This window comes from Octopus sinensis, linkage group LG7 (genome assembly GCF_006345805.1).
Source record: "Octopus sinensis linkage group LG7, ASM634580v1, whole genome shotgun sequence".
NCBI lineage: Eukaryota > Metazoa > Mollusca > Cephalopoda > Octopoda > Octopodidae > Octopus > Octopus sinensis.
The window spans coordinates 18,299,010-18,319,977 of record NC_043003.1 but is presented as its reverse complement, the minus strand read 5'-3'; the positions used below and the strand labels follow the sequence as shown (position 1 = coordinate 18,319,977).

The following is a 20,968-nucleotide window of genomic DNA, read 5'->3' as shown; positions in this document are numbered from 1 at the left end:
TTATTTGTATTTTATTAGTTAAATTAAAATGAGAAACAATTAACATGTATACAATAATTTCATTATTATTACAACAGTTAATTTGAATAATAAATAAATAATATAAGAAACAAACCAGAAAAATTTGTGAGCAAACTGGATACTATGACAAGACTTCTCTAATAACATCTTAGCCAGTGGGGAGTTGTGATAGCAGTCAAACTTGAGGGCCTGATAATAGAGAAATAGAGAATTGAAATAAGTAATAGGCCAAAGTAAATATATACAAAATGAAAAGCTTGCTTGAAATATTGGGATCAAGAAGTAGAATAACAAAATAGTGAAAATGGAGAGCTTCTTACAATGTGACAAGGAAAATGTTTAATAACCATTTTTTTTTACCCTTTTTTCTACTGGTTTCAGTCTCTGAATTAGAGCCATGTTGGGGTACTACCTGGAAGGGCTTAGTTGAACAAATTGTATAAAATAAGCCTGGTACTTATTCTACTGGTCTCTTTTGGTGAACCACTAGTTTATGGGGATGTGCAGATTATGTAATGAAATGTGGAAATTACAGATTATGTAATGAAATGTGGAAAGCTTTTTTCCACCAAACAGTAGAACATACCTCTATTAATTGAGGAAGATAATCAATAAGTTGATCAGTTGGAAGACTCTGTAAACAGTCAACAGCCATTTCCCTGACATGGGCATCAGGATAACTAGAAATAAAATAAAATAAGAGTAAAATAAAAACAAAGGAGAGAGTAAAAAAAATATAAGAATATAAATTCTAATGCTTCATTTAATTTTGTAATATATGTATTATAAGCACCAACCGTTGAGTGCATTTATAGTCTTTATCAACTACAAATCTTCCCAAATGTAATAATATTGGTTTCAACACATGGATTTAAATCAAAATTCTTGCAAAACAAATTCAAATAATGGAGACAAAGGTGGTAATTACTAAGGAAGAAGTAGTTCAAAAGCTTGAGTTGGCTGAATTGGTTCCCAGAGTTCAAGCAAGCTATAGATTTCAGGTAAACAATGGGATTTCCAGCTGGGAACAGCCTGGAGGACTCGTGGAAGGAATGCAGGGTTATCCATTAAATGTTCTCTCTTGTCCCACAATAACTTCAACTCAACTTCGGTGCACCTGGAAACAGAAAGGACAAACCAAACATTACTTCATTACATAAAAATAATTAATTTGATTAACACATTAACCCCTTAACTCTTTTGCATTTAAACTGGCCCAAATATTCTATATGTTTTATATTCAAACTGGCTAGATCTGGCCTCTCACACCTACTCTACTATGTCATTCTAAAAATAAGCAATCATTGTCGTCATCATCATCACCATTTAATAGGTTGAATGGTTTGACTGAAAATTGGTAAGCCAGGGAGCTGGCAAATTTTCCACAGCTGGATGCTCTTCCTAATGCTAAACACTCCGAGAGTGTAGTGGGTGTGTTTTTATGTGCCACCGGCATGGGTGCCATTGACCTGACACTGGCATCGGTCTCACTTGGCTTGACAAGTCTTCTAAAGATTTTTTTTTGTGGTTGAGATTGGTGCAGTCCTCTGCATCAAGCCCCTTTTAAACCATCCAACCCTTGCCAGCATGGAAAATGGCTGTTAAATGCTGATGGTGGTGATTATTGTATTTTTCAATGAAATTTTTTTTTAAATGAAAGGAACTGGAGTTGTATAGAGAAATTAAAACTTACTGTGTAGCAGAATCTTTCTCTAAAACACCAGCGATTATCTCTTGATCTTCTGCACTTAAAGACTCAAAAGTTCTCTTGATGCTGAAATGAAAACAATTTGTAAACTCATTGATTGAAAGATGAAGAGACTATTTTGATAAATGTGAGCTGAGGTTTTAGAAGAATGAGTCAAGACAAGTAGAATTAAGTGACTTGTCCACAATGATACAAGTGTTGTATGATATGAAATTGTTACACAAAAGTCAGTGGTCAGCTACCTCACCCAATCTCACTAAACTGCTTCAACTACTTATCTGTGTGTATGTGTGTATGAGAGAGAGAGAGAGAGAGAGAGAGAGAGAGAGAATATTTATGAATCAAAAATCAAGGAGATCAGCAATATGAAGGAGACTCAATGCCAGTTAAAGGTAACTATAGAGCAAATAGTTGCATTTCTTGAAATTATTTTACTTGTGATGAGTTGAAAAAATTTATCTGAAAGACTTAACTGTATTTACAGATTGGAAATACTCAGTTTCAGAGGGGTTATTGAATTAGCAAAAGCTATTTCTTTGCTAAAACAACAGATCTGAAATACATACATATATACAAGATGTGTGTGTATCTTATTTCTTTATTACCTACAAGGAGCTAAACATAGAGGGGACAAACAAAGACAGACAAAGGGATTAAGTCGATTACATCGACCCCAGTGTGTAACTTTGTCTGAGCATGGACATTAAGGCTAAAACTAACTGACAATTGGTAACAAAAGGCTTAAATCCAAATAATATACAAGTCTGATAGTTTGCATGTACAACCATAAAATTAATTAAAAACTGAATTGGACATTATAATAAGTTATTATATTTTAAAACAACAAACCTTGGAAGAATCGTGGTAGGTTCAGAAAAGATCATAAATTTCCCAAAATCTGGCAGATTTATCTAAAAGAATAAAAGAAAAAAAAATGTATGTTAAACCTTTGTGTGAGTGTGCATGTGTTGGTTAAGAAGCTTGCTTTGCAACTACTTGGTCTCAGGTTCAGTCCCACTGAATGGCATTTTAGGCAAGTGCTTTCGGTTACAGCTCTCATGTATTGTGAGTGAATTTGGTAGATGAAAACTGTGAGAAGCCTTTTGTATATATATGTGCATGCATGTGTGCATGTGTGTGTATGTATGCACATGTGTCATTGTGGTTGCATTTGTTCCTCTCCCCTCTGCTTGACAACTAGTGCTGGTTTGTTTATGTCCTCATATATTAGCGGTTAAGCAAATGAGACCAACAGTATAAGTACCAGATTTATCATCATCATCATCATCGTTTAACTTCTGCTTTCCATGCTAGCATGGGTTGGACTGTTTGGCTGGGGTCTGGGAGGCCAGGAGGCTGCACCAGGTTCCAGTCTAATCTGGCAGTGTTTCTACAGCTAGATGCCCTTCCTAATGCCAACCACTCCGTGAGTGTAGTGGGTGCATTTTACATGCCACCGGCACAGGTGCCAGGGGAGGCTGGCAACGGCCACAATTGGTTGGTGCTTTTTACGTGCCACTGGCACGGAAGCATTGGCCACATTCAGATGGTGCTTTTTACGTGCCACCAGCATAGGTATCACAACTACATCCTATATAAAAAAAAAAAAGGTTCTGGCATCAACTTGTTTAGTCATGGTGGGGCCCCAGCATGGCCACAGTTTAATGACTGAAACAGATAAAAGTAAAATGGATCCATTAGGTTGTCAGTTGCATGTCTAGATAGCTTCGAAGATTCTTTCCATGTCTCAAAATAGGTGAAGAACACAGAAAATGCTGTGAAAGCATTCAAAGAAATATGAACTAGTTTACAGTGTCTGCAGATAAACTCGTATCCTATTTGGTGTTGATTGTCATGGTACAGGTGACGGTATGGTAATGGTGGTAGCTGTAGTGATGGCTATGGTGCTGGTTTTGTTGATGGTGATGGTAGTGGTTGTAGTTATGGTGATGGCAGTGGTTGTGGTGATGGTGGTTGTGGCGATGGTGGTGATGGTGGATGTGATGATGGTGGTTGTGGTGATGGTGGTTGTGGTGGTGGTGGTGGTGGTGATGGTGGTGGTGGTGATGAGGGTAGTGGTTGTGGCGATGGTGGATGTGGTGGTGGTGGTTGTGGTGATGGTGTTGGATGTGATGGTGGTGGTGGTGTTGGTGGATCTGGTGGTGGCTGTGGTGATGGTGGTTGTGGTGGTGATAGTGGTTGTGGTGATGGTGGTGATAGTGGTTGTGGTGATGGTGGTTGTGGTGATAGTGGTTGTGGTGAAGGTGGTGGTGATGGTGGTTGATGTGATGGTAGTAGTTGCAAGTGAGATTATTTGTTTCCAGTCTTCCATGAAAAAACATGTCTGGCTATGGGGAAAATATTACACTGCTGGGAAAAATGTGAGGGTTGGCAACAGAAAAGGCATCCAGTCCAAGAAAATCTGCCTCAACAAATTCTGTCTGACCCGTGCAAGCACGGAAAAATAGCAATGGGAATGGTAATTATGATATTTACCTGTAAGAAAATACTTTCTGAAGTGATGGCTGAAGACGTGGGACCAAGAGGGTCAGCTGCAGTTCCCATAGTCATCGGCACCAGTTGACTACCTTGTACAAGATGTCTGGAATTAAAAGACAAAGAAAAAGAAAAAAGATGACAAATATTTATTATAACAAGAAGTGATTTTACTAACATTGTCTGGTGATATAGATTTGCAACTTAGACATAAAGCCAACACACACACACACATATTTGTTCTTTCATTCATTTTACATTGTGTTTCCCATGCTTACATGTATACCCATAACATACTTCTCAGGGAGGTTTAGTGCAACACAGAATGCTACAAAGCTGGCCCTTTGAAATACAGGTACAGCTCATTTTTTTTTTTGCTAAGTGGACTGAAGCAATGTAAAATAAAGTGCCTTGCGCAAGGACACAATGTGCCCTAGGAATCGAACTCACCACCTTACGATCGTGAGCCGAATATCCTAAACACTAAGCCACGCACCTTCACTTCACACAATATATGTATACAAACATAACTTACCCTTTGTAACTGAAAAGCTGGACAGTTGCTCCGGCTAACACCACTGGCCCATGGTTCACGGGATTGTCCGATGATGTGTTGCCGGAACTTGGAAGTCCACGCAATGTTAAGGATAATCGACTTTCCCGAGGAATTGAAAACAATTGCAGAGTTTCAAAATCTAACCTGTAAAATATTAAAAAAAAAAATATATACATTATATACACACACACACATATATATAATCATCATCATCATCGTGTAACGTCTGTTTTCCATGCTAGCATGGGTTGGACGGTTTGACTGAGGGCTGGCAAACCAGATGGCTGCACCAGGCTCCAATCCTGATTTGGCAGAGTTTCTACAGCTGGATGCCCTTCCAAATGCCAACCACTCTGTGAGTGTAGTGGGTGCTTTTTACATGCCACCGGCATGGGTGCCAGGGGAGGCTGGCAACAGCCATGATCAGCTGATACTTTTTACATGCCATCGGCACGGAAGCCATTCAAGGTGGCGCTGGCATCGGCCACGTTTGGATGGTGCTCTTTATGTGCTACTGGCACAGGTATGACAACTACAATTCCATTTGATTTTTTATTCATATATATATATAGGGTGGGCCAAAACAAACACCAAAACATGACATTTTATTTACATTGCATTATTATCATTATTATTCATTTTGTTCATCACATACAAGTCCAAGTGTATTCATTATTATTTTATTTATTCTATTCAATTTTTGAAAAATCGAAGCATGTCATAAACAATTCTGGAGAGTATTGAACTTATTTTGTGCCTGATTTTTGGCCTACCCCCATCATCATCATCATCATCATCCTTGTCATTTAACATCTACTTTCCATGCTGGCATGGATAAGATGATTTGACTGGAACTGGTAAGCCAGAGGGCTCCACCAGATTCCAATCTGATTTGGCATGGTTTCTACAACCGAATGCCCTTCCTAACGCTAACCACTCTGGGTGCTTTTTATGTGCCACTGGCATGAGTACCATTTACATAATACAATTTCATGGGTGCCATTTACATGACACTGTCAATGACCATGGCTACAATTTTACTTGGCTTGACAAGTCTTCTTAATCACATATCACCAAAGGTCTCGGTCACTTGACATTGTCTCTGTTAGGCCCAACATTCAAAGATCATGCTTCACCACCTCACCCTGGGTCTACTTCTTCCACAGGTTCCCTCCACAGTTAGAGATCAGCACTTCTTTACACAACTGTCTTCGTCTATACGCATTTGTCTCTCTTGCTCACCACAGCTGAGGCTTCGTATACTCTTTACTTGTTTCAGTCATTTGACTGTGGCCATGCTGGAGCACTGCCTTTAGTCGAGCAAATCGACCCCAGGACTTATTCTTTGTAAGCCCAGTACTTATTCTATTGGTCTCTTTTGCCGAACCACTAAGTTACAGGGACGCAAACACACCAGCATCGGTTGTCAAGTGATGTTAGTGGAACAAACACAGACACACAAACATATACACACACACACAACATATATATATACATATATACAACAGGCTTCTTTCGGTTTCCGTCAACCAAATCCACTCACAAGGCTTTGGTCCACCCGAGGCTATAGTAGAAGACACTTGCCCGAGGTGCCACTCAGAGTGACTGAACCTGGAACCATGTGGTTGGTAAGCAAGCTACTTACCACACAGCCACTCCTGCGCCTAGTTTTTCTCTCAACACATTTATGCTCTGTTTTACATGCACCCTGACATTGCACATCCCTGTGAAGCTGCCCGATTCATGCCAACATGGGAGCTGGATGATGATAATGGTGAGCCTAAGCAGGCAATGGGTAACTTTTACCTTTTCCTCTTTGCTGGTCATCAGCAAGCATATTTTTCACCATCTTCCCTTTCCTTTCCATTTCTTGATATTTCTCAACCACCCTATTCGTGGTCTTCCTTTAGCTGTTCTACTGAGGATAAGGTGGCGGCGGTGTTGTTGACCATACATTATCATATTTGCTGGAGGTGGAGTGTCAGGGCGTGGCATTACACAATCAAATCACTTCATTTTCAACCTTTTTATTATAATCTGAAGAGTTTTATAGGTTGCAGTTCATTTGTTTTTATGTACGTTTTTTTTTTTGTAAATATCCAGAACATTCCTCTCAACTTCCGTAGGGGGCAGAGGGTCCCCTCCATCCCCTCAGTTTCCCAGGAAAAAAAATCTTTTGCGACATTTTGGGAGGTCAGATTAGTGGATAGCACATGAAAAACTATTGTTAACACAAAAAGAACCTATGAAAAATATTATTTCCCAACAAACGCGAAAGGGTGTCGATTAGATCTGCGAGACCCTGGGGGTCTTTCCAACTCCCCTTTCTACAAAGCTAGTCATTTCCGACTGGTTTGGAAATCATATTCGTTGATAACACGTGAAAAAAAAAAGTGGCGGGAGGATACAGAAAACTCCGAGAGGTGTGGTTGAATACTTCGAACTCTCACCCCATCCTCCGTTTTCTGGGGGGGGGGAAGTCCTTTTGCAGTATGTTCGGAAATCAGACTAGTTGGTAATACATGAAGAGAAAAGAAAAAAAAAATGAGAAATAATCGAGAGAAGCGTTCTATAATTTCTCAATGTGGCTGTGTGGTAATTAGCTTGCTTACTAACCACATGGTTCCGGGTTCAGTCCCACTGTGTAGCACCTTGGGCAAGTGTCTTCTACTATAGCCTCGGGCCGACCATAGCCTTGTGAGTGGATTTGGTAGACGGAAACTGAAAGGAGCCCGTCGTATATATGTATACATATATATATGTATATATATATATGTGTTTGTGTGTCTGTGTTTGTCCCCCCAACATCACTTGACAACCGATGCTAGTGTGTTTACATCCCCGTAACTTAGCGGTTCGGCAAAAGACACCGATAGAATAAGTCCTGGGGTCGATTTGCTCGACTAAAAGCGGTGCTCCAGCATGGTCACAGTCAAATGACTGAAACAAGTAAAAGAGTAAACCACTATGGATTGAACGAATATAAGGGTTTCATTGTCTAATGCGTCCTTCCTGTCAAAAATGGTACTGTGTCATTTGGCTGCTATTTCTAAAAGGCTAACGATCGTTTAGAGACTCGATAGTCAGCTGGGCGGTGTGTGGATTCCTTAACTGTCTGTTAAATTGGCAACTCTCCCTTATTCAGCGCCCACCACTTACTCTTTATCATATATCAAAAAATAAAAAAATAAAATGAAAATAAAAAGCGAATAGAAAAATGTATTGCAATGGTTGGCTTGAACTAGTAAAGAGATATCACAATTGATTGAAGTGTTGCCAGTTTCTATCTTGTCACTCTCGCTGGTATGATATAATAAAACCCTTCCTCGAAGAGAGAGGAGACAGTAAGAGAGCCTGAAGTGTATAAATGTCTGGGGGTGATAAAACAAATGAACGGGGCCCTTAGCACTTTTGCAAGAGATAGTAAGGAATCGAAAAAAAAAAAACGATGCATTGAAAGGAAAAGGAAGAGAAAAAAAAGCCAAAGAAAGAATAGAGAGAGAGAGAGAGAGAGAGAGAGAAAAATGTGGACGGAAACTAGAAAAAGCAGAGCAGAAAATAGAAAAAGTAAAGATAAGGTAATAGAGCAAGTGGAAAGATAAAGAGATAGAAGAGAAAATAGAATGTGTTATTGAAGGAGAGGGGTTCCAGCCTAACACACACGCAGAGATTAGTTGAAGATGCTCTCCTCTCACTGATTGTTTTAATACAGCGTTATCTTCAAAGGCAAAACAAACAGTAACGAGCATTCCCAAATATCCCTACAGGGGAGACAGGTTGTTCTTAGACAGAGGCAGTATGAACGTATGAGAGAGAGAGAGAGAGAGAGAGAGAGAGAGAGAGAGAGAGAGAGAGAGAAGGGGGAAAAGAAAGAAGAGGATAAAGTAAATGGGGAAAGTCTTAAATAAATAATGCCACGTAGCAGACGAAATGAAATGTCAGGAAAGAAAACAAATCGATGGCAATAGTGTGGCAACTACACCGAACCCCGAAAATGGAATCGTCGTCTGCTGCTTCGCTGTCCTAATTTCCTCCCCGCTCTCTCTCTCTCTCTCCTGACTGTGTATTACGATGTTCTTGCCTGAACTTAGCAGGCGGCGTGTACGGTGCCCCGGTGACCTGCTTGTGACCTTGCAGGAGACCAACTTTCAGCTAATTAACCTGGACTAAGACTCATGCTGACCTCATCTGACACAGTTATCCGTTCCAGCAACCTCAGCTGACCTGCTTCAACCTAGTTCCTACATTTTTTCTCCTTCTGCGACTCGCGCTGTCTGTCAACCTCTCTCTCTCTCTCTCCGCCTATTTCTCTCTCTTCCCTCTCTATATTTCTCCCCTCATTCTATTTCTCACGCTCTCTCTTTTATTTATTTCTCTGAAAGCACTCTTAGAAAGAGATTTCTTGCATTCAAGACGTCTATTCGGGTAGGGGAGAGAAAGAAAACAGCAACAAAATAAAACCAGAACATTTATACAGTATGCATAAGCAAAAACAGAACCAAAAAAAATATTTTAAAGGTATTTAATGTATGTGACAAGAATTGCTGTATCGAAACGGTTACTAAGCGGATGATAAATAAAAGTTTATTTGCTAGAAATAGTTACTACTATGATATTATAGTACAGATGAGAACAAATTTTTTCCATTCAAATAATTATAATAGGCGCAGGAGTGGCTGTGTGGTAAGTAGATTGCTTACCGACCACATGGTTCCGGGTTCAGTCCCACTACGTGGCATCTTGGGCAAGTGTCTTCTACTATAAGCCACGGGCCGACCAAAGCCTTATGGGTGGAATTGGTAGACGGAAACTGAAAGAAGTCCGTCGTATATATGTATATATATATATATATATATATATATATATATATATATATATATATATATATATATATGTATGTGTGTGTATATGTTTGTGTGTCTGTGTTTGTCCCCCAACGTCGCTTGACAACCGAAGCTGGTGTGTTTACGTCCCCGTAACTTAGCAGTTCGGCAAAAGAGACCGACAGAATAAGTACTAGGCTTACAAAGAATAAGTCTTGGGGTCGATTTGCTCGACTAAAGGCGGTGCTCCAGCATGGTCGCAGTCGAGAGTAAGTGTAATAAATCCTTTTTAATTTTGGCCCAAGGCCAGGAAAATTTTAAGGGGAGGGTTTAGTTGCTTATATCGACCCAGTACTTGACTGGTACTTAGATTTTTATCGACTTTGAAACAATAAAAGGCAAAGTTGACCTGGAAATGGTGCTATTGATATGTGTTAGAGCTCTTGTGTTATCAGATGTCTACTTAAAGTCTAAAAAAAATATGAAGCATGTATAAAATAGAAAAAAAAACAAACTAAACAAATAGAAAAAAAACCCTAAATAAATATATATAAAAAAACACGTTAAATGATAATGATATACTTGGTGAACAAAAGAACAATTTCGAATAATACGATTATTATATTAGGTAACATGAACTTGCATACGTACAAATACATACATACATGGACATGTAATCGACTTAATCCCTTTGTCTGGCCTTGTTTGCCCCCTCTATGTTTAGCCCCTTGTGGGCAATAAAGAAATAAAAAAGAATACATCACTTCTCCAGGTGTTTTTTTTTTACCTTCGTTTTTTTTGTTGGCAGTGGATTTTTTTCCCCCCCTCTGTGTAAGTTAGCCAAGGGATTAAGGATTAAGGACGGATACTTGCATATGTTTGATTGCATGACTATACAAGCACTCACACTTGCAACCATGCATAAACGCACAGATATAAAGGAGTGTACACTTGCATGTATGCAATGTTTACGCACATACACACATATACATAAATACACACATGCATCCCCACCCCCCACCCCCGCAGTTATTCAGACTTGGCATTAGCTGCATCAATCTAATCATCCCAGGAACTAGGGGTAACAAAGGTCAAAGGCTCTGTCCTTAATCCTTAATCCCTTGACTAGCTTACACAGAAGGAGGAAAAAACCCACCACCACCAACAAAAAACAATGGTAAAAAAAAACCACCTGGAGAAGTGATGTATTTTTTCTTATTTCTTTATTGCCCACAGGGGGCTAAACATAGAGGGGACAAACAAAGGGGTTAAGTCGATTACATCGACCCCGAAAGGATGAAAGCAAAGTTGACCTTGGTAGAAGTTGAACTCAGAACGTAGCGGCAGATGAAATACTGCTAAGCATTTCGTCCGGCATGCTAATGTTTCTTATTTCTTTATTGCCCACAAGGGGCTAAACATAGAGGGGACAAACAAGGACAGACAAAGGGATTAAGTCGCTTACATTGATCCCAGTGCATAACTGGTACTTAATTAATCGATCCCGAAAGGATGAAAGGCAAAGTCGACTTTGGCGGAATTTGAACTCAGAATGTAACGGCAGACGAAATACCTATTTCTTTACTACCCACAAGGGGCTAAACACAGAGAGGACAAACAAGGACAGACAAACGGATTAAGTCAATTACATCGACCCCAGTGCATAACTGGTACTTAATTTATTGACCCCGAAAGGATGAAAGGCAAAGCTGACCTCAGCAGAATTTGAACTCAGAATGTAGCGGCAGATGAAATACCGCTAAGCATTTTGCCTGGCATGCTAACGCTTCTGCCAGCTCACCGCCGTTAGTGATGTATTCTTTCTTTTACTATTTGGGTATTCATTAGTAATCCTACCAGTAAAAACTTGATTTTTAAAAAAAAATTTGAAACTACTACAAAAAAAAACACAACAAACAAAGAACAAAAAATCTGCTAATGAAATATTTAGAAAGCGAGCCAAGAGGCTAACCTTCTCAGTACCTGCCTCCACATTTTCGGTAACTACCAATGTCTCAAACAGAATACACATTTGATTTTTCAAGCAAAAGAATTAACTGGAAAGGAAGGTCTGCAAAGATAATAATCTCTGCTCAAATGCATCAACAAGGGAGCACAACTTGCTAGAAATAAGTGCTAAATCATCCTAAAGGTTTTATAAAAGGCTTAGAATAATTATGGAAGTGTGAGTGTCTGTATGTCTGTGTATGTGTATGTGTGTGTGAGAGGGAGGGAGAACAATAGTAGATTTATAAAGATTCTATGTTTTTTATGCTAAAGACTTACCATTCATTCCAAAGAACTCTTTCACTGAGCCCAGAGTTTGACAGAGGCCTTACTGCTGTACTTTTATGCTGTGTAATATTTTGTCCCCCATAACAGAGCCCGCATTCAACAGTGTATCCTTGGTATCTGGAGGAAGATTAAAAAGAAAAAAAAACATGAATAAATACAAAAGTATAACAAAAATATGAACATCAGGTGTAGGAGTGGCTGTGTGGTAAGTAGCTAGCTTACGAACCGCATGGTTCCGGGTTCAGTCCCACTGCGTGGCACCTTGGGCAAGTGTCTTCTACTATAGCCTTGGGCCAACCAAAGCCTTGTGAGTGGATTTGGTAGATGGAAACTGAAAGAAGCATGCATGGCTGTGTGGTTAGGGAGCTTGCTTTCTAGCTATATGGTTTCGGGTTCAGTCCCACTGCGTGGCACTTCGGGTAGGTGTCTTCCACTATAGCCCCGAGCTGACCGGAACTTTGTGATTGAATTCGGTAGGTGGAAGTTACTGCCGTGTGTGTACATGTACGTGTAGGTGCTTGTGCCTCTCCGAAAGAGAGAGAGGGAAAAACTACCTCGCTTGGCAACAGGTGGGGGTTGGCGTCAGGAAGGGCATCTGGCTGTAGAAAACTTTCCACACGCATAGCGCTGCGTATATGTGCATACATTTTTATAGGCGCAGGAGTGGCTGTGTGGTAAGTAGCTTGCTAATCAACCACATGGTTCCGGGTTCAGTCCCACTGCGTGGCATCTTGGGCAAGTGTCTTCTGCTATAGCCTCGGGCCGACCAATGCCTTGTGAGTGGATTTGGTAGACGGAAACTGAAAGAAGCCTGTCGTATATATGTATATATATATATATATATATATATATATGTATGTGTGTGTTTTGTGTGTTTGTCCCCCTAGCATTGCTTGACAACCGATGCTGGTGTGTTTACGTCCCCGTCACTTAGCGGTTCGGCAAAAGAGACCGATAGAATAAGTCCCGGGGTCGATTTGCTCGACTAAAAGGCGGTGCTCCAGCATGGCCGCAGTCAAATGACTGAAACAAGTAAAAGAGTAAAAGAGAGAGTATATGTATGTATGTATGTGTGTGTGTGTGTGTGTATATGTATGTATGCGTGTATATGTTTGTGTGTCTGTGTTTGTCTCCCCAACATCGCTTGACAACCGATGCTAGTATGTTTACATCCCTGTAACTTGGCAGTTCAGCAAAAGACACCGATAGAATAAGTACTAGGCTTACAAAGAATAAGTCCAGGGGTCGATTTGCTCGACTAAAGGCGGTGCTCCAGCATGGTCACAGTCAAATGACTGAAACAAGTAAAAGAGAGTGTCATGATAATATTTCGACAAAGCTTTCATGTGACACATTTATACTCTCAGCTTTAAAGACATTTTTAAACGAATAAAACAAACGGAATTCATACTGATTATTTGGAACTCACCTCCAAATTTACAACAGACAATAAGATAGAAGCTGAATCCCCTAGTAAGCCAAGTCTACGAGCTGGGGTTCAATTCGTACTACTTATACTATTAATTATCAATCTAGCAAATCTATTGGAGTTTACAGTCCAATAAATCTATACTTACAGTTTAGTCCACTTCACTGGAAGTCGGTGAACTGTGGATATATGAACTATGAAGTTGTCACTGATTAAAATGACTTCTTGTGACTCTGAAAAAGAAGAGAAAGTTAGACAATAATAGCAATCTGGAAATTAAGTTCAAGTACAATTGATGCGGAGGAGAAAAATAATTTAATGAAATGTATGGCTGTGTGGTCAAGAAGCTTTTGTAGCAACCATGTGGTTTTGGGTTCAGTCCCACAGCGTGGCACTTTGGGTAAGTGTATCCTCTACTACACACACCGGCTGACAAACACACTGTGAGGGAATTTGGTAGATTGGAAATTGAATGGAAGTCTGTTGTTTGTGTGTATGTGTTTATATGTTCTTTTATTCTCTTACTTGTTTCAGTCACTTGACTGTGGCTATGCTAGAGCACCACCTTGAAGGATTTTAGGTGAAGAAATCGCTCCCAGGATTATTTTTTAAGCCTAGTACTTATTCTATTGGTCCCTTTTGCCGAACCACTAAGTTATAGGGACGTAAACACACCAACACTGGTTGTCAAGCTGTGGTGGTGGTGGTGGAAAAACACACATACACACACATAATAGATAGATTCTTTTAGTTTCTGTCTACCAAACAAATCCACTCACAAGGCCTTGGTTGGCCTGAGTCTATAGTAGAAGACACTTTGCCTAAGATGCTACACAGTGGGACTGAACCCAGAACCATGTGGTTGGGGAGTAAGCATCTTACCACACAGCCACACCTGCCACCATATATATATATATATTACAGCAATGCATATGTAAAGAAAATTACGATATTCCAACATGGAATAAACTTGGTAAAAGTGAAATGAACTTACACTTTGAGAAAACGAACAGATACAACAAATGTAAGAATTACCTCTGGTTTCTTGTCTGCTTGAGCTGAGAAGGAAATCTGTTTGGAATGTCTTGCAGTAGAGGTTAACCAAATTTTTCACAGCAATAACGAGCATTTCCAAGCTATCTTGTAAATTTTCAATCAAGGAACATTTTGTCTCCAAGCTGAATAAAGTATAGCAACATATATTAAGGTTTTGGAGGAAGCAGTAATGTATTTATAACATGATTAAATGACTCAAAAAATTAATATGAATAATAATGATAATATAATAATAATAATAATAATAATAATAATAATAATAATAATAATAATAATAATAGTAATAATAATACATTGTTGTCGTCACCGCAGCCGCTTCAGCCACCACCACCACCACCACCACCATCATCGTCGTCGTCGTTTAACGTCTGCTTTCCATGCTAGCATGGGTTGGACGATTTGACTGAGGTCTGGTGAACCAGATGGCTGCACCAGGCTCCAATCTGATCTGGTAGAGTTTCTACAGTTGGATGCCCTTCCTAACGCCAACCACTCTGAGAGTGTAGTGGGTGCTTTTACGTGCCACCGGCACGAGGGCCAGTCTGACGGTACTGACAATGACCATGCTCAAATGGTGTTTTTTACGTGCCAGCTGCACAGGAGCCAGTCAAGTGGCACTGGCAACGACCTTGCTCGAATGTTTTGTCATGTGCCACCAGCACAAGTGCCAGTAAGGCAATGCTGGTAAGGTGATCAAGTAGTTATTATTGAAGAGAAGTCATAATCCTTTGCCTGTCTAAAGCATTTTCAAAACATCCATGCTTCTTTTCAGACTTTTAGTTAGTCTTTGTATCATATGTTTTGAGTGATATAAAGTTTTCCTTTCAAAAGTTCCATGTTACTTTGGTGGTTGGAAAATATTAGGAACACGTATCACATATGATGCATGGATTCCAAAGAGATATGTCCTGTGTATAAGATGCGACACACTGAGCAGACAATTGATTAAGTCAGATATATGTGAAGTTGTGGAGGCGCAATGGCCCAGTGGTTAGGGCAGTGGACTCGCAGTTGTAGGATCGCGGTTTCGATTCCCAGACCGGGCGTTGTGTGTGTTTATTGAGCGAAAACACCTAAATAAACTCCACGAGGCTCTGGCAGGGGGTGGTGATCCCTGCTGTACTCTTTCACCACTCCTTCTCTCACTCTTTCTGCTGTTGGCCTGCTCGCTTAGCCAGCGGGGTGGCGTCATTCGAAGGCTAAAACAATGCGAATGCATTGTGACCAGCGATGTGTAGCAACATCTGATGGTCTGGTCGGTCACGTGATATGTGAAGTAAAGAGAGAAACTGAAACTGAAAGTAAGACGTTTTCCAATGTTCTACAGTGAGCGGATCAGTGGCAAGAAGTGTTTTGGGTTGCAGAGAGTACTGTGTCAATGCAAATAAAAAAATTGTTGGGGGAAAAGTGTTTATGGAATGATAGTAGCATCCATGTCCTAATGCCGAGAAGAAAAAGACAGGTAAATGTTACTATGAGAGGTTGTTGAATGAGGAGAAAGTGTGACCATGAGATGGGTTATCTCTGGGGACCAGCAACTAAAGTTGGCATCTGTATAATTGAAAGTGTACTTAAGGGCATGAAGACAGGGAAAGCTGCTGGATCAACAGTGACAGTTGCTGATAGGATGGAAATATCTGGCAAAGGTGGTACAGTTAGTCGTCATACTCAGTGAATGGTATAGCAGAAATACTCCCAACTGCTATGAGGGTAAAGAAAGGCGCTCAAGAAACAAGCAACTACAAAGGCATAAATATCAATGATGAAGTTCAGAAAGTAATGGAAAGAATTATGGCACAACTGTTTAACCCTTTCAATACCCAACCTGGCTGAAACCGCCTCTGGATCTCTCGTACAAATGTCTTGTTTTCATAAGTTTTGAATTAAAATCTTCCACCAAACCTTAGTCACAATTTATGTTCCTAACACTAGCTTAATGATAACAATGTTATTTTACTAAATTCTTTGTTATATTTAAAATTAATTGAAAGAAACACAGAGCACATCAAAATAAATACGGTAACAAAAGGGTTAAAAAGAAAATTAGCTGAAGTGAGATGCACGTCAGGTTTGTGCCAGAATGAGAGGCCATTTGCAGGAGAAGTTCTTAGCTAAGATCTGGCCACAATATCAAACATTTGTTGATCTGGAGAAAGCCTTTAGCAGAGTACCATGCTCTGTGGAGTGATGGCTAATAAGGAAACTGAGTTTAGACAAATGACTTATGAGAGTTACATAAGTCAAATAGAAATAACTTTATTGTTTAATGAACAAATTGTTTTTAACAATAACACGAGAGATATTCTAAAGAATAAGCCACCTTTCTAAATTCAGTTGTTCTTTGCGATCAGCACTGTCTTGTGTAGCCAATTTGCTATTCTGCAATATAAAATAAAACATAATTAGTTAGGATCTGATATTTTAATGAGAAAATATATCACAATTACTGTAAAGCCTATTTGCCAATGCAAGGTGGCAGTCCTACGTAGGACAATGTTACTAATTTTCAGCCCCAGGAAAACATATTTTCCAGTTGGCTACTCATCATCATCATCATCGGTTAACGTCCGCTTTCCATGCTAGCATGGGTTGGACGATTTTGACTAAGGGCTGGCGAACCAGATGGTTGCACCAGGCTCCAGTCTTGATTTGGCAGAGTTTCTACAGCTGGATGCCCTTCCTAACGCCAACCACTCCGAGAGTGTAGTGGGTGCTTTTTAGGTGCCACCGACACGGGGGCCAGTCAGGCGGTACTGGCAACGACCTCACTTGAATCCTTTTACACATGCTACCAACACAGGTGCCAGTAAGGCGAGGAAAAAATAGTAAAAAGTAGTAACATCGTCCTATGTAGGACTGCCACCTTGTGTTGGCAAATAGATTTTACAGTACAGTACTGTTACTACATATTTCTCGCTCAGAGATTTATAACTAGTTGCTTTTTTCTGTATTACAATTATTACCAACAATTATCAAAATACCAAAGAAGCTGGTTAAAAAAAATCTCAATAAGAGATGAAAGTAGTAACTATACTAACAAGTAATATTTATAGCCACATCAATATGGCTGTTCGATGTTACTACTGTTTTAACCCCAGGCAGATCCTCCACCAGCTGGTTACTGGTGCAACCTGCACCCTGTATATATTGCGAGCAGAGGAGCAAACCCTCACTATCTTCTAATAGATGCTGGGATCACCAGACTGAAAGGTTTGGGGCTACTTGTGTCCATCTTCAGTTGTGAACACTTGGCTGCTAGATATAGCAGAAATTCACTCCAGCTCACAACATACAGGAAAATAAGTGACCATGGGTCACTGATTTTGCAACAAGCAAAGTAGCTAGTTAGAAAAATCTCAATAAGAGATGAAAGCAGTAACTATACTCTTTACTCTTTTACTTGTTTCAATCATTTTGACTGTGGCCATGCTGGAGCACCACCTTTAGTCGAGCAAATCGACCCCAGGACTTATTCTTTGTAAGCCTAGTATTTATTCTATCAGTCTCTTTTGCTGAACCGGTAAGTTACGGGGATGTAAACACACCAGCATCGGTTGTCAAGCGATGTTGGGGTGACAAACACAGACACACAAACATATACACACACATACATACATACATATATATATATACTACGGGCTTCTTTCAGTTTCCATCTACCAAATCCACTCACAAGGCTTTGGTTGGCCCGAGGCTATAGTAGAAGACACTTGCCCAAGGTGCCATGCAGTGGGACTGAACCCGGAACTATGTGGTTCACTAAGAAGTAATATTTATCAACACATTACTTATCGTAATAAGTTCAAATGTAATAGTCATAAAGATATTTTTGGGTGTTGGACATAATAAATATTGGGTTCAAATCCTGGCACAGGGCCAGCGATTTAGGGGGAGGAGATAAGTTGATTACGTTTACCTCAGTGCTCATCTGGTACTTATTTTATTGACCCTGAAAGGATGAAAGGCAGCGTGGATCTCAGCAGAATTTGAACTCTGCAACATATAGATGAACGAAATGCTGCTAAGCATACTAATGATTCTACCAGCTCACCATCTTAGGACGTAGGCAATATTAGAATGGAGATAAAGGCAGCAAGTTGGTAGAATCGTTAGCACACCTGGCAACATGTTTAGTGGCATTTTCTTCGTCTTTACATTCTGAGTTCAAATTCCACCGAGGTCGACTTTGCCTTTCATCCTTTTGTCGTGTATGTGTGTGTGTGTGTGTGTCGCGGGGGGGGGGGGGGGTTTGATAAAATAAGCACCAGTTGAGTACTGGGGTTGATGCAGTCGACTTACCTCCTCCTCCATGACATTGCTGGCCTAGTGCCAACATCTGAAATCAATATTAGAACGGAGATTCACAGCTACTCACATTAGATAGTTCGTTAACAATGTTCTCAACCCGTTCCATTGCAGTAACTAATTCCACTGTCTCCAGTTTTTCCAGCATTGAACAAACTGCTTTTACAGACTGCTTCAGTGACATTGATTGAATATCTTTATCCTAAAAGAACAAAAACAAAGAAAAAAGAATAAATGTAAAATAGTTCTCAGTTTAAAACATTTTTATGACACAATTTTGGGCACAAGAAGTTGAATAATATATAGATTTCTTTTAAATTTGAATTTTATAAGTTGACACTAAACTCTGCTTGCGAGGACTTGTTGAGGCAAGTGAAATTGAAATTGATATCAAATTCAATGACCAGCATCCGTGCTAGTGGAGCACTAAGAGAACCATACTAGTGAGATCAGGGCCAGAGCAACAAGCTGGCCTCTGAGCTGATGGCACATTAAAAACACCATCGAGCGTGATCGTTACTTGCGTTGCCAACTAGCACTTGTGTTGGTGGCACGTGAAAAAACATTTGAGCGAGATCGTTGCCAGTGCCGCTGGACTGGCACATAAAAAGCACCATTTGAGTGTGGCCGTTACCAGTACCACCTGACTGGCCCTTGTGCCGGTGGCACGTAAGAGCACCCACTACACTCTTGGAGTGGTTGGTGTTAGGAAGAGCATCCAGCTGTAGAAACTCTGCCAGATCAGACGATTAAATGACGATGATGATGATGAAAGGAATCATCTTTGTCACTGTCATTTTAATGTCTGCTTTTCCATGCTTGCATTGGCCAGACAGAATTTGTTGAGGCAGAGTTTCTCTGAGCAGATGCCCTTCCCATCACCAACTCATACTCGTTTCTAAGAAAGGTAATATTTTCCCATGCCCAGACATGTTTTTCATGGAAAATTGAAAATGATTGCTGTTTGCATGACAGTGACACTCACTTGTAACTGTAGTTCAACTATTGTGTACCGTGACTACGAACTGGTATTTATCATCCTTGTGTCTGAACATTCTTCTAACGTCATATTGTAGACTCTCTCCATGCTTTGTACTTATTGCACGTGCATACATCTATATTTGTACACATACACTTTGTATATATGACGGCCTGTCTATTATTATGTATGGAATTTGTAGCTGGTGGCACGTAAGAGAACCATCCGAACGTGGCCGTAGCCAGCGCCGCCCAACTGGCCTCCGTGCCAGTGGCACGTAAAAAGCACCATCCGACCAGCTTCGTCTGGTCCCCGTGCCGGTGGCACGTAAAAAGCACCATCCAATTGTGGCCGTTTGCCAGCCTCGTCTGGCACCTGTGCCGGTGGCACGTAAAAAGCACCCACTACACTCACGGAGTGGTTGGCATTAGGAAGGGCATCCAGGTGTAGAAACACTGTCAGATCAGACTGGGCCTGGTGCAGCCTTCTGGCTTCCCAGACCCCAGTTGAACCGTCCAACCCATGCCAGCATGGAAAGCGGATGTTAAATGATGATGATGATGATGATGATATGACGCACACACACACATGTTAACATATAAATATAATCTTCTCTTAAACATTCTACCTGGTTGTGTGTCTCTTTTCCTTCTGGCACTTATACTTATTTATCCTTTTCGTATTTATTGTAATTGACCGTGTGGTGTACCAAAGGAGCCATTCTTGTCACCTCTCCTTCGCACAGTTGTTTACATAACTATCGCACAAGAAAGAAAAAACCTACACACATATATTCACAAGAGACTTCTTTTCAGTATCCATCTATTAGATCCACTAATAATGTTTTAGTCAGCATTAATAAACTTTCAATAGCATCTCAAATAATTTTATCTGTCTGCCAATCTAATTTATATTTTCCTGGTCATATTTTATACTTTGCCTTATCACAGCTTCATCAGTTAAAATGGTTACAGTTCTACTTCAGTGTTGAGAGGTTGACAATTGGAAAGCCATCGAGCTGAGAAGAATAGCTACTCTGATGAAACCCATCCTATTCATAAAATCCCAAAATTAAAATCTAGAAAAAAAGACTTATTATTTGGCATTCTTATTAATTATAACATATCTCTGAGATGAACAATATGCGATTTTAAATTCTAGAAATTAATGGAAAATAAAAACAAAATTATGTTTTTATTAAGAACAAATCTGGTTCCTGGTTTAAAATAATTTCAAACCCAAATAGAGCTATAATTTTATATCACCATTAACAATACAAAAAAAAAAAAAATCCAGTTTA

The 20,968-nt window shown here is 40.0% G+C and overlaps 1 protein-coding gene across 4 annotated transcripts in view; it reads right to left on the bottom strand.

Annotated features, from left to right (window-relative positions):
- LOC115213843 (phosphatidylinositol 4-phosphate 3-kinase C2 domain-containing subunit alpha) overlaps window positions 1-20,968 on the bottom strand; it is a 214,296-nt gene that overhangs the window by 20,744 nt on the left and 172,584 nt on the right. For all 4 annotated transcript variants that reach the window (XM_029782778.2, XM_036504583.1, XM_029782779.2 and 1 more), the window contains 12 exons: window positions 18,760-18,891; window positions 16,705-16,763; window positions 14,364-14,506; window positions 13,477-13,561; window positions 11,891-12,016; window positions 4,761-4,925; window positions 4,226-4,331; window positions 2,579-2,640; window positions 1,715-1,795; window positions 950-1,138; window positions 608-701; window positions 116-210 (listed from right to left, as the gene is read on the bottom strand). In XM_029782778.2, the coding sequence (XP_029638638.1) occupies window positions 116-210; window positions 608-701; window positions 950-1,138; window positions 1,715-1,795; window positions 2,579-2,640; window positions 4,226-4,331; window positions 4,761-4,925; window positions 11,891-12,016; window positions 13,477-13,561; window positions 14,364-14,506; window positions 16,705-16,763; window positions 18,760-18,891 (1,337 nt within the window). The remainder of the gene's footprint in view (window positions 1-115; window positions 211-607; window positions 702-949; window positions 1,139-1,714; window positions 1,796-2,578; window positions 2,641-4,225; window positions 4,332-4,760; window positions 4,926-11,890; window positions 12,017-13,476; window positions 13,562-14,363; window positions 14,507-16,704; window positions 16,764-18,759; window positions 18,892-20,968) is intronic.